General features: G+C 46.1%; 4 protein-coding genes across 4 annotated transcripts; 1 reads left to right on the plus strand and 3 right to left on the minus strand.

Annotated features, from left to right (window-relative positions):
- Positions 1–418: 418 nt before the first annotated feature.
- KD926_008970 (uncharacterized protein) lies at positions 419–943 on the minus strand (the record flags this gene model as incomplete). The annotated part of the gene is made up of 1 exon (XM_053101560.1): positions 419–943. The coding sequence occupies one exon, from the start codon at positions 941–943 to the stop codon at positions 419–421; it is 525 nt and encodes a 174-aa protein (XP_052954850.1).
- A 2,170-nt stretch (positions 944–3,113) lies between these two features.
- On the minus strand, positions 3,114–7,248 carry KD926_008971 (RING finger protein; the record flags this gene model as incomplete). Its single annotated transcript, XM_053101561.1, has 10 exons — positions 3,114–3,376; positions 3,475–3,676; positions 4,229–4,547; positions 4,666–4,823; positions 5,579–5,711; positions 6,174–6,354; positions 6,402–6,500; positions 6,554–6,637; positions 6,690–6,789; positions 7,030–7,248. The coding sequence occupies 10 exons, from the start codon at positions 7,246–7,248 to the stop codon at positions 3,114–3,116; spliced, it is 1,758 nt and encodes a 585-aa protein (XP_052954851.1).
- Positions 7,249–7,515: 267 nt separating this feature from the next.
- KD926_008972 (uncharacterized protein) lies at positions 7,516–8,158 on the plus strand (the record flags this gene model as incomplete). Its single annotated transcript, XM_053101562.1, has 3 exons — positions 7,516–7,720; positions 7,846–7,926; positions 7,980–8,158. The coding sequence occupies 3 exons, from the start codon at positions 7,516–7,518 to the stop codon at positions 8,156–8,158; spliced, it is 465 nt and encodes a 154-aa protein (XP_052954852.1).
- Positions 8,159–8,732: 574 nt separating this feature from the next.
- Positions 8,733–10,130, minus strand: KD926_008973 (uncharacterized protein; the record flags this gene model as incomplete). Its single annotated transcript, XM_053101563.1, has 1 exon — positions 8,733–10,130. One exon carries the CDS (start codon positions 10,128–10,130, stop codon positions 8,733–8,735), a length of 1,398 nt encoding a protein of 465 aa, XP_052954853.1.
- Positions 10,131–13,897: the final 3,767 nt, after the last annotated feature.

Below are 13,897 nucleotides of genomic sequence, written 5' to 3' on the forward strand. Positions count from 1 at the left end.
CACATTCTGTCGTATCTGTACGTCCATTGATCCTTTCCCATCTTCGCATATCGCTTGCCTCGATCGCATTAAAAATGGTATCACCGAATACCTCTCGAACCTGGGCAACTCCAACTCCTGATCCAGATTCATGAAGCAGTGGTAAAAGCCTAACAGATCCAAAATCCACCCATATGATCGCATCCCCATCACCCCGACCCCTGGGGAATCTTGATCGCACACAATCTGTAATGCCTGGGTCCACCAAACGCTGAGAGACGTGTCTTATAGCCATAGCAGCCTTTTTTGGGAACACTTTGTCAATATTTTCCCATCGCGCTGTGGGAAATTCAAAGGCGCCAGGCTGTTTGGCCGTTGTGTTAGGTTCTGGGCCTGGTAAAATCCCTGATCAAATAGTTAGTAAGTTTTGCTTCGAATGTTATTGCTCGCAGTTTGTACCATTGCCCATCTGCTCCTTCGGTTCGATTGTGTCAAGCTGCCTGAGAGTGATGTGTACTGCATGTAGAGCTGTATAGACCGTATAAAAGGGTGTCCCAATGGACTCGTCCGATAAACGTTGCAGACGCGTGAAAATTTCTGTACGATCGAGGCATGATATTTGTGCCTTTGTCATATAAGTCCGGATGTTTGACGACATGAAATAATCAACCACGGACTTGAGGCGTCTCTCTTCGAAGCTGATAGAACAGAAAACCAGCTCATCCAAACCTAATTTGCGGACTTCAAGATCGAAATTGCTACCAGGGGCGCTATTGTTAAAAGTGCGCACGAAAACATTACACTTCGATAAGGTATTGGACTCTAACAAGCGTGTAGCTGCAAGACGGGCCCTGGCGTGTTCTAGGCCTTCAACAATTTTGACCTGTTCACTGAGTATTTTTAACTCATTCTTCACATCAATTGTCGAGGCTGGATGGTTGAAGAGATCAATGTCAATAATCATGTTGGCGATCAAAACTTCGTGAAATGGGACAAAGGGAGGAAAGTTGGGTTTGGGAAAGTTAGGTTTGGGAAAGTTGGGTTTAGGAAGTTGGGTTCAGGAAAGCGGGGACTGTCAGGGGCCACAAAGGAAAATAATCAGTGTTCGAGACTCTATGAAGAGGGAGGGTAGAGGTGCGTACAGACATGGTACGTGATAGGTTCATAGGCTGGAAGGGATCTTCTATCCTGGTCAGATTGTCGAGTAATTTCCTCTAACACAAGGATAAAGGCCCAAGTATCCGTCACACGTAAGATTAATGACGGGGTAGATTCGATGTATATTCGCATTGGCATCGTGAAAGAACGCAATCGAGGAGCAAAGGGACAAAGGAGCGCCATTGTGAAACGTTAAATCCTGATCGCCAGAGATAGATAAGATGATGATCAACAGTGAACCTGTAAAAGTTCAATTTTGTGTGGTACATGACTGAGCGGTTGAGAAGAGGAGGCCGCGCCACCTCAGCCGGCCATCTGTCAACCGTGGTCCGCTGTAGGCAAACTAGCTAGGGGCGGCTAGTCACTAATTTTAACTATTGACTTTTAGCACACTCAAAATATCGCTCGGCCGATCCAGGCAAGCCACAAGCCTAAGACTATAGCGTTAAGATGACTAGCAAGGTCGTCTTCAATACACATCACTTTCTACGGAGAATTGTAGGCTAACAATCTGTCAAGGCACAACTCTACTTCTAAGCTTATATATCTATATTCACCCTCAATTATCAGCCCAATTTTTCCCTACAGGCTCTCTTACCCCGACTCCGAGCCGGACAAAGGCTTCTCACAATAATGATACCATATGTCGCTTTGCATATTCTTTGCCTTTTAATCATCTCTTTGGCCATTATAATACGTTTACATACCCGCCGTGTTATTATCCGAGCCGTTAGCATAGACGATTGTGCGTTCCCTCTATTAACTGCAAACAATGTTCTGACCTCGGCTGAATAGATCTATGTATCTGTTCCTATGTATGTTTTATTCATTACATTGCTTGAATTCTAGCTTACAGTTTGACCTAGGTCTTGACAATTATCTACTCAGGTTTAACGATTCAGTGTATGCACATCATCCTACACAGATGTTTGATGCTAATAGGTTCAGCATACACAATGGGCATAGGACGACATGTAGAGACTTTGTCGGAGACCAGTATCCAGAAATCTCTGAAAGTGAGTCACTCCGAAATCGTGCGAAGCCTATACTGACTGTATTTCTTATTTCCTTTTACAGTTTATTATCCTTTCTGAGCTTGTCTATATCCCATTAATGTTTACAATCAAGCTCTCGTTACTCTTCCTCTACTATCGCTTTTTCTGGATGCATACGCCTTCAAAGTGGTTGATCATTTGCGGTATCGTCTTTATAACCTGCGGGTCTCTGGGAATATTTTTAGCCATAATCCTTTCCTGTGTACCAAGGGCTTATCTCCAGAACCTGGACTACAGCCATTGTACGGTCCCGACTATTCTTCCATGGATTAGCAGCGCCATGAACTCGGTCGCAGATCTATACATCCTTCTTCTTCCGACACCTTGTCTCTGGTACCTAGACGTGCCTTTTCAACAGAAACTAAAAGCTATGGCCATATTTGGTCTCGGTGCATTGTATGTATGGTCCCACATTCATCGAATCTATTATAACGTGGATCAGTATCTGTATTGCAGGACTCGTTCGTCTTGTAAAAACCTCTTTACTATACTCCAGTCCTGACATAACGTGGAACCTATCCAAAATCTCGATTCTCGCGTACGCCCCGTCCCCTCTATCACTGACCGTGTCGAGACTTACGTGTCTTTAGTATGATTGAAGCGAATACCAGCATACTCTGTGTGTGTCTATTACTATTTCCTGCTTGGATCAAGGGCGATGGCCCAAGGAGAATGTTATCGTTTATTGGTCAGGTTTGTGGTTGCCAATGCTATCGGAGGAATGAGACAACAAACAGCAGTACATGCATCGATAGTGAATCATGTTAGCGCTCGTCTGCAGGCATGATCTGGATGCATCGCAACCGGATATTTAAAACCATTAATAAGTCTATCTTAGGCACAATCCAGTACTTATCAATATTCCTCTTCAATATCGCTGTTCACCTTGACCTTAGCTCCTGGGCTTGATGGCGAGATTGCCTATTGGCCTAGTTTATGTGGACTGAATTGCTGCGGAAACTGCGGGGAAAGCTGCTGGGGGACCTGCTGAGGCTGCTGATTGAATGGCTGGGGAAACGGCTGGGGGAACTGCTGAGGCAACTGCTGATGGAACGGCTGAGGAAATTGCTGAGGAGATTGATAAGGGAATTGTTGAGGGAACGACTGCGGGAACAGCTGTGGAAACGACTGTAGGAGCTGTAGGAGCTGTAGGAGCTGCTGAAGGAACTGCTGGAGTTGCGGTCCTAATATGGCTGATATTGCCGAAGAAATTGTTGAAGAAGCTGCTGGGACCCTTGATCGAATCTCCGACCCTTTGAATGCTGTTTTACTGGGATCTGACCTCCACTGAAGGTAGTAAGCGCGTCCTTGAGTCGCAAATGTCGCAAATGTTCGTGTCCAGGACCCAAGAGACTGTCCACGATCAGCTGCTCACCATCCCGCGACGACAGGATCTTAGCCAGGTTAGATCTCGATATTATCACCTGTACTTGTTCATCGCCTCCATGTCGAGTGAGGTCGCTCTTATAGTCTTCGCCCACGGACTTTAAACCATTATTGCTCTGCTAGAAGCCTACAACTATAAACGGAAGCTTCTTCTCATCACCCTGGGCCCGACAGCCACAAACTTAATGTCGTAAGCCGGTCTTCTTTTAAGCCGGTCACAAAGAAGTTTGATATTGCTATCTGTCCGAATGGTAGTAGGCTTTCCCTGTTCTCGCGCGATTTTAAGCACCAAGGAACTACCGGCGGCTGAAGACTTAACCAGCTTTCTGTTGCCGTTCGCATCCTCTACCACCAATCGTGCACGGCTCTCTCCAAGACTTTGAATAGCAATGATATTTTGGCCCGGATAGTTTTGCCAGATTCAATGTGTCGCTCACTCTCCCTCGGAGGAACAGCGTACTCTATCGAGTGGTTTGAGGGCTGTACTAGAGGTATATAGGTGGCTTGGTTAGCCTGACGTGCTGTTGATCGAGTTGACTTTTTGGTTCGTCGTGCAGATTTGAAGTAATTTTTCTTCCGCTGCCGGGGCATCCAATTTTTTTTGAGTATCCTCCGCCCTGTGCAATGCTCAGAACTTTGCGCTGCTTTACCTTGTAGAGATCCCAGTTGCGCTCGCGTTCTGATTTCGCAAGATCGGTCAATTCCTTGAGCAGTTCCTCAACCCTTGGGTTACTGTCTGGTATAAGAGTCTCGCCGAGCCCGTAGGCCGGAAGGACTGCACTTGTCAATTCGTCTCGAATCTGCTTTGTGATCTTAATTATTTCCTGATGATCGGGGCTTGTTTCCAATGCGACACAGTCCTTGTACCATTTTTGAATAGGCATGTCAAGAAGCGAGAAGAGCGTTTGCCAGCATTGATCGCCATCATTGGTTTTATAGGTAGGGGTGTAGACAGGTGGCTCCTCCAGGCTCCATCCATCTCAAAGAATAATGGTTATCTTTGCAAAGTTGTTCAAGCTTTTGTCTCCGCGCCTGGGCAAATTTCATTTTGTTTTCTTCGGAAGCGTCTGTGCCCGGCAATTTGCACCAAATAGGCAAGAATTCCGAGGGTTTGACCGTTCTGAGCCCAGAGTCATAACCGAAGCTGATATTTTGCCGATTCAGTTCCTGATTGTAACTATCGATTGTCGCCTGGGCCACTTGCATGGCTTGTCCATTGGGATCCTGCTGATTGTCGTATACTATCTGCAATTGTGTGAATGATGCTCTGTGCCCCTGTATGTGGTATTGTCTAAGACCTCTCGTCATCAGGGTCCCCTCAGAGTTATTAAGATTGTGATTAACACTGCAAGTGTCGCTATCAAAAGTATCACTTTTTTCATCAGAATGGACTTCGCTCCCAGCATTATCAGCAAATTCCTCGGTGATTTCGACGTCTTGTTTATTGTCGTTGTTTATGTGATCCCAGAGGCTGTTGCTTTGCGTGGTAATCTTTCTGTTACATGAACCAAAAAGACCTGGGACTGCCCGAACCGACCCCTGCGCCTTGCCCGGCCTGCTCTTCACAACAATCGGTCTCTATTGCCAGCAAACTCCCTCTTTTCCTCCAGTTTCACGAAATCCGCTATGATCCGTCCAGTCCTTTCTCAAATAGCAGTGTATCCTTTTGGCCCCTAATCTCGTCTTCAAAATCCGCGCTGACTTTGGAAGGCTATACTAATAGAGTATCATCTTCGGCGGTAGTTCTCGTCTCGCTCGGCACATTCTTCCATCAGCCTCATATCAAGTTTCTGATCTTGCTATCTAAGTGCACATACCCTGGGTGACGAAGCAAGGGGCATGCAGTTGAGCCCGCGTAAGGGTTCAATGCGGCAGTATAAGGCGCTAAATTTTGCCTAAATGCCTGGCAAGCTATGTAATAAACCACAGGACCTAAATCCCCAAAGGGAAAGACCATCAGAATCGAAGTGTATTTCGGAAGGGTGAATCTGTTTGATTACATGAGGCAGGTGGGCAAGAACGATGTGGTTCTCGCGGCAGTAGTGCTCGAGATTCGGTACGGGGGAATGGTAGTAGCAGATCTCGCTGTTCGGAGAGAGAGTCTTACTAGAGCCCTCCAACATTTTCCAGGCCCTACTTTATGTTAGGGTACTGCTCGGAGGTTTATGCAGACAACGTTTTACTCTTTAACGTTACCTATGTGCATATCAGATACATGGAGGACTATGCGTGGTACCGGAGGGCAGAGGAGCAGGATACATATATGATGGACAACTTGCTGAAGCACTAGTTTGAGTTAAACATTCTCTACCTTGAGGCAATGATGAGAAGACTAGAGAACAAATAAGTGAAGCATATTAGTCAGGGACAGCAGGCAAAATTCAGCGCCAGAAAATCAAATTTGACATTCCCATGTTCTCCTGGCTCCCTACGAAAAGTATATTTTCATTCCCAACACATGGTAACCTCGAATAAAGTAGCGACCGTCCTCAGGATCCTTGCAGTCAAGAGGGAGGTAAATCCGTTTGTTCGTTCCCTCAAGATCTACGGGTCTCATGTATGACCCCGGCAGTTTCCCTTCACCCAGGACAAGACAAACAAAATGCATTACCGGAGAGGAGCATATAAGCATCAAAAAGATCATCTTTTACAGCCTTCAATGCCGAGTCTTGAAAGAATCTGTTGACACAGGCGTAGCAGAAGGTATGTCCGCATTCAAGCACTATATCAACTCTGCTCTCGTAGCAGATTTTGCACGTAAAGTCGTAAACTGTATCTGGGCCCACGTTAGCAGTCAGTCCGCTGACCCAGAGAGTACCTTACTATCAATCGAAAGAGACCGTTCCCTGCACTGGCAGTGGCAATGGCCGGACTCGCCCTGGTTACTATTCTCATCTTCTTGATCGAGGTCAATCGGGTGAGCTGCGTCGATATCAGTCAGTACCTTTACAGTCGAAATTGGGATACCTGCAAACCTCTGGAATCACCCGGGCGCGGGTTACCGCTATGGTGCTCGTGGTCGGCACTCTCGTCGTCGATATCAATCTCGATAGGAAAACCTAAAGGGTAGTTGAGCTCTCTCTCCTCTTTGAATACAGGACATCAACATACCTCTGGTATCACCAGGTCGGTCGAGAGGCTCGACAGACATAGAAACGAAGGGACGCACAATACTAGCAGCCATGGTGGGTACAAAGCTCCACTCTCCGAACTGTTTGATTCAGAATGAGAGAAGGCTTCGACGGGGTTCAACGGTCCTCATATACCTTGCGGTCCCTCCCAAGGCAGCCGGTCGTCTGGGAACAGACATAACGCTCACACAGAGATATGCTACACCAGGCAACGAGCCTACCGCCGGCGACCTATTCTTGGATGAAGCAGTACGACCCTGCGGATATGATCAAACGGACATTTTTGGTAGAGGACGTCCATTCAACGCCTCCTGCCTTACCCTCTTACAGGGTTCTGGTACTCTCCGACCCCTCCTTTCGTTTAAATGGATACCCGTGAGCGATTTGGCAGCAGAGCTCCTATCTTGGGCTGCCTGGTCATACAGCCATAGCCTTCGGCGAGCGTGTCGGCCTTGAGGTCCAACAGCAGGTATCTCAGATGTATTACAGGCTTTCGTGCTGCCCAAGTCATCAAGCTGAAATGACGAATTCAGGAGCATTTCAAATCTCTGCAACAGTGGTATCCAATCCTTTCGGAGCTGCCTTCGCTCGATGACACTGTTCCCAAGTCCGTTTTGCTGCACTTTCCCTGCGAGCAGTTTCTTTTCTTAGCACAGTGACCGGACAACCTTTGGGGCCTAACGTTACCTAACGTGTGCAATCGATTGATAAATACCGCTGTGGCCCTCGCTATCTTCGACTAGCATCTTACTTCCTCGCACCTTTTTTACTTTCCCGAGCACAAGCACCCTTTCTGACCACCAACAATGGCGAGTCCGGTCCCTAGAGACGTCCTCAATCCTATCGTAATCGAGGACGATAGCGATACCCAGCAGCAGGAGGCCGTGCCGAGACCCTTCCATGCCCCGGCCTACACGCAAGATGATGATGGGCTCTCGGCTGGTGATACAATCCCTAACACACCGTGTGATTCCTCGCAGAGGATTTGCCAGAGCCCTGGCTCGGCTTGCAGTCAATGCAGCGACCCGTGTTCTCAGTGCTGCGAGTCTATTTGTTCAGAGTGTAAAGACTGTATAGACTGTCTCGGTAAGCGTTGCATCCAGATTTTGCTATTCGTGCGCTGATCCCTTGGAAAGAATACGTTGATGATGGGTCTTCGTGCGCAGTCCGCCATGCTATTGGCAGCCCAGAGATTCCGGAGACAGCGTCGATGGATGGTAAGTTGTACCCTTCTGATTCGGGTCAGAGAAATAGCTAAACGGTCTTGTAGGCGCCCAGAGCGACCGCGACCCCTCGGGTCTAGGTTCTATGTTTCTGGTGCCACTTGGGGCCGAAATCCTCGCAGATCCCGTGGTTCAGTGTGTAGCCCACAAGCAACTACCTGACGGGGATATGGTTTTTCTTTGTGTAAAGCTGCAGTGGTACTCACAGTCAGAGTGGGAACAGTAGAGAGAGTGATGTCCGCTGGATGGTAGTAAAGAAGTACGTGCCCACGCGGCGATTACTCGAACAATGTAAGAATTTAAGTTTTTGCGATACTGCTAGGACTGTTTATCTGGAAGATGCTCAAATATGATATGTTAGATACTATCCCACAGTTGCCCAAAGGCGTTCGTTTACCTGTCTGATTGTGGTTCCATTATAACCGTGAGTATTGATATTTACTGTCTGTAGATCTCCAATTTTAGCACTCTGCCCCGCAGTATATCCTACGGAGTATATTTCTATTATTCTACAGTCGATTTCAAAAACAGATTACCCCTTGGACACGCCGACATTGTTTGTCGGCCCGTAACCGAATATACGCTAAGCCGTATTTAGTTAAGCTGGAACGGCTGCTGCTTGGCAGTATCTCGTTTGGTGCTGTATTAAGTTTCACTGTTTCTGTAAAATACTGTATATCTGAGGTGTTAAGCATAGTTCCAAGCAAACGTATTCTTCCATCTTCCATGTGATTATAGATGCGAAAAGCAAAGCTCAACTCTTGTGAAAATCAAAAACACCACAAAAAGGAAATCCTTTGTCAATGTCTCTGCCATCTTCTGATATGAAACCGCGCAGTCGACCCTAAAATTCTTGGGTCTTGTTCGCAGAGATTGTAATAGACGTTTTCCTCCATAAAACGGTCGACTTTTGGTCCTAGCTTCATCCCAAGCGTGGCAAATCCACCTGCCCAGACAGGAATCATGATGAATGGCCCTAATCCTGTTAAGATACCCGCACCGACACCTGCCGCGAGACAGGCCCCATTGACACCCCAGCCCATTGTGACTGCTGTTGAGATACCTGAGATAGTTTGCGCTATCTGACACCAGTTGTTTGGATCTGTGACGTTTGAAACATCAACTAGGAGCCCATCGGGTGCTGCTGGGAGGTTCAATGTCACGAGATCTTTGTCTTTATACGTTTCTCCCTCGACGTGTAATGGATAGAGACATTCCGGAAAATGCAATGGCTCTGGGTAAGATGTATGATACCAGGTGGGCATAAGCAGGTGAAAAACAAGCTCTTTTGCGTGATCTGACTTTCTGATTAGACTTTCCCTATATTCCTGCATGAACTGGCAAATCTTGTCCAAGTTGTCTGACTTGGCACAGAATTGAGGCGGAAGAGGATTGCGCGAGATCAGTCGCTCAAATGCCCCATACCAAGTCGTTCCAGGGTGAAAGACAAAAAAGCGATGGTTATCAAGCTTCCGACGATCGCCACCATGAGCCTTGTTGATACACCTCACGATGAAATCGTAAACTGGCTGAGCAAAACCATCGGGTCCAGTGGCCCCGGAGACTGTGAGAGAGTTACTCTCTCCGAGTTCACGCTCGATAGACTTCAACTTTTTAATCACTCGTTCTCCTTGCGCAAGCTGAACCGCCGCAATTCCCAGCTGCCAGCGCCCGTAGTAGTTGATGTGATCGACGAGGGAGTTATTTATGATATCGACCCCATTGCATGGCTGCACCACTGTCTGTGCTGGACTGGCAGATATGCTCCCGCCTGTTTTCGATAAACTGACAGATGCAGCTGCAGCCTCAGTACTGAGGGGTGTTACATGAGAGGGGCCCGCAACGGTCGCTTCGATAATTTTAGGATTCCATAATTGCTGAACCTTGGAAATGGCTTGAGAAACCAAGCGGCTGCCGTAGAGGAGTTCTCCTGCTTTCTGTATGCCTGGCTGATTGAGGCATTTGCCAGTTACCCATAGGATTCCACCTAATGCTTCTGTGACGCAATCTGGGTTTGCATCAGCGACAGCCTGTTTCAAATCTTCACAGCATCTTGTGGCTGCCTGATCAATGAATTTCACAGCCTCCGATTCATCGACAAGCTTTTTGTAGGCCTCATGCTGCGAAATGTTTGGGTACTTCTCCTTTAAGAGCAAATCTAGCTCTACCCAGTGTGCATAAGTCGCAGGGTCACCCATTTCATCGATGAGGTATGTTGAGAAAATTAGTAACGAGAATGTAGGGTTCTCTTACAATTCTGGCCTTTTTGTAAGTCACAATGGCAGCTTCGATGACGTAAACTGCCCTCAAGCGACCGCCGTCTCGCCTCTCTTGTTTGCTTTTTGCTGGCCAATAATATACCGCTAGAAGGTCCAAAATAGGCGCTTCTAAGATGATGTGCTTGGCTCTGCTAAGTTCTCTCTGCTTGACGCGGCATGATACATCTGGGAATCCAACCCTTGAAACAACAATTTCACAACCTCAGAGTACTGTAACAATTTCTCTGCAGAATGGACGCATAAATGAATCATGAAAGATCTCATACGAGCCTATGATCTATCACGCCTTTGATTTAATTTCTGAGCTTTTTGTCAAGTGGTCAGTGGTCGCAAGAGCAAGGAACCAAGGCATACGCTAATCTAGGCGCAAAAGAACAACTGACCATCGCTGAATCCGGCGATGTTCCAGCTAGTCGAATGCATGCTTACTGTCCAGGTGCGGGGCAGGGTGGAACAGAGTTTCGCTAGAAATTGACGAACAGGGTACTGTAATCAGGCTATCTCGGGCTTGTAGACCGTACATAGCTCGAAGAGTCCAAAGAAATTAGAAATTATTGGAATCCAGGTCGTGGAAGACTAATTGGGTTTAGATTAGTGCCTCATTGCCTCGGTTCATGGCCCTGCATTTTGCCACCAAATTACATGAAATGGTTTTAATCTTCGATTCTTGAATGATAAAACTTTTCATAGTGACAGTATTACGGAGCGGCATAACTGCGGCCCTCAGTTTGATGCGGCTTCTTCAATAACTTCTCCATGCTAATATCTTTGCTGTGGGGCTGGGATAGAGATTCTTAATGTATATTGGTCAAGGCGATTCGGAGATTGAGTGTAGTCTCGGTGCCATAGACTGCATATGATTTTAGCAATTCTGGCGATGAGAGCTCTTTGAAGAAGTGTAGATGCTTGGGAATGGGAGTGGTAAGTATGAGGGGCATCAAGGTCGCAGTGCATAGGCAATACGTGTAATATACGGAAATTTACGTTATCCCGTCGTTCTGGTTTTTTAACCTATTTTTATGGAAGGATTATTTACAGCTTTTCCTGATACATACTAGCGCATACTCGGGTACGAGCCGAGAAACAAAGTCAGTGTGTCTGAGGGGTAATCTGTTTTCGAAATAGACTGTACAATCTACAGGATATGACAATTTACTCAGTATGTCACTGTATAATTGCAAAGTTCTTCTGTGCTACCGAACAGAATGCTTGAATAACAATTTAGAAATACTGCGCTTCGGGGGTCACGTCTAAGACTTTCGTGTTCTCTACCAATTGCTAACCCTGTTTCCATGTTAATGTGCCACAACAGTTGGTTTTCTACAGGCAAAGGTTTTGGCCTACCAGAAAATGTCGGATCAAACGGGGAGATAGCTCAAGCGATCTGAAACCCCTTTACTTTACCCTGGTAAGTCGGACGTTATGACATTTAATGAAGGAGATAGAATTTTTATTGTTTGTTCAAGAAAGATCGGAGGGCGCAACAGCAGTAGCTTTGCTGTTTCATGAAGTATAATAGAGATCACATATTATCTTTTATCTCAATCAGTATACAACATTCATTGATGAGGTATTCGATAACATCATGTGCCACGTTATGATTGTCCTGTGCCCACCGAACTATCTCTGTTGTTGTTCCTGTATTGCTATAGGAATCGGATTGATTGAAAGTGATAATCCAATGTGCTGGGCAGGAGGCGGTTGGAACGAGTTGAGCCTTGACACAATTCATAGACATAGAAGCCATTCCCTAGCAGTTAATCTTGCGTCCAATTTTATCGCCCCGATAGTACCTATATATTGGTCTCATGCAGTGACAGAACACCACAAAGAGAACAAATATGAACCAACCAATGTATGAGAACAAAACAAGGTAGAATAGTGTCATGGATATAATGGATTCTAAGGAGATACAGATACTTATCAGGACAGTGTTTTCGGGTGCATAGGGATAATAGATGATATTACTTACTTTGATATGCAAAGAATTGCGGCTTCACGGTGTAACTGCCAAATGAATGTGCGCAGATAAAGAAAAAACTCCTTGGAATAGTTTATCGCCTTAGTTTTCGGTCTTGTTGTCTCTCTTTTTGGTGTGTATAGGGTAGGCTAGGGTAGGCTATATCCTCTTTCAAGAGACCAAAGAGGATTCAGGTAGACTGGGGATATGAAGAGAGATAAAATGAGACAGGATATCTCTCCAATTTATAGCCAAGGCTATGGCCTGCACCAACGAATATGGCTTGGATTTACCAGTCCACTGCCACAAGGCTAACCGTATAGACTATGAATACACTGCCAGGTTGCGCTACTCCAGAAAGGATCAGACGTCTTTCTGAGCCTCCAAGAATAGAACCTGCTTAGGATGATCATCATTTCCTAGAAGGTAGCCGCTATATCGACGTGACTAGGCGGCCGTAGACAATACGGGGGCTAGATCTAACCTGCACAGACTCTTGCATTAAATTAACCAACTTGGTGCAGGATTTTATTACAAGAAAGCAGCAAGTTGCTTAGCTACAGGCTTTTTCTCTTCATTGTGCACAACAAGTCTCTCGTCCTCAGCAATCCCGAAGACACTCCACGTTCTCTTAGGAACCCAGCCCCTAGCAGCATCTAGTTTGATTTGTAGTAGTACTTGATCCACTGGGTCAAGATTTCCGGCATCGATAGTGAGTGGACAGGAAACAATTCGGATTTTGCGGGGTTTGTTCTGAAAGCGAACTAAAAATAAAATTCTTCTGTTGGCAGAAAAACCCACATATTCGATGAAAGACGGGGTCCCAAATCTAAGTACGGCTTCGACGACGTCGTAGATATCTTCGTGGCGCCGAATCACTGGTTGGATGTCGCAATATCCAGGGGCAGCCGTATTCGAAGGTCTGGGGCTCTCGGGTTCGTTATTTGATGAGCCGTAGGGATTCCAGGATAAGAGAAATTTCATGCAGAACATAGTGGTGATAATTTAACTTGAGATGTATAAGAAAACAAATAAATAACGTTCGCTTGGACTGTACCAAGTTGCGGTGAGTACTTAGGACAAGGGTGACATCTTTATAGATATCCAATCTCTTGACATCCTGATCGCGAAGTGCAGCTTTCTTCATGTACCAGAAATCCCTTTGCACGAATAATATCGAGGTTGCTCCTTGTTGGGTTGCAGCTATTGTTGCTATATTACACTCAATTATATTCCATTACATTTCATTTTATTACATTCTACTACATTGCATCTTTCCGCATCACAGTCTCTCCAGGTGCCATAGCTGATGAACGCTAAATCTTATTGCGAGTCGAGCCGGTCTGGACAGATCTCGACATCATCATAAGCTATTGCATTACATTACACTACATTGCATATTCTTGTTACCTTACAGTGAGCAACTCCCTACCGGGGTCCGCCCTCCAGGTAGACGACATAACCTACGCCCATAACTCTCTTACTTAAATGATCTTTAATGGACTTCGCTAAGCTAACCAGAAAAAATGTTTACGATGAACTGCCCAGATCTCAAGCATTTACCCAGGCGACCGGTCTTCCCAGCAGTATTTCGATCGCACTTCCAACACGACAGGAGGCATCTTCATATCAAACGCCTCGGGAGACGATCAAGTGATGATATTGATTACGGTATTCTTTCGCTGCAATGTCATCTTCATATGTATATTGTAGCTAAGGGATCGAA

This window comes from Aspergillus affinis (genome assembly GCF_023601865.1).
Source record: "Aspergillus affinis strain CMG 70 chromosome Unknown NODE_61_length_193485_cov_92_287067, whole genome shotgun sequence".
Taxonomy (NCBI): Eukaryota; Fungi; Ascomycota; class Eurotiomycetes; order Eurotiales; family Aspergillaceae; genus Aspergillus; species Aspergillus affinis.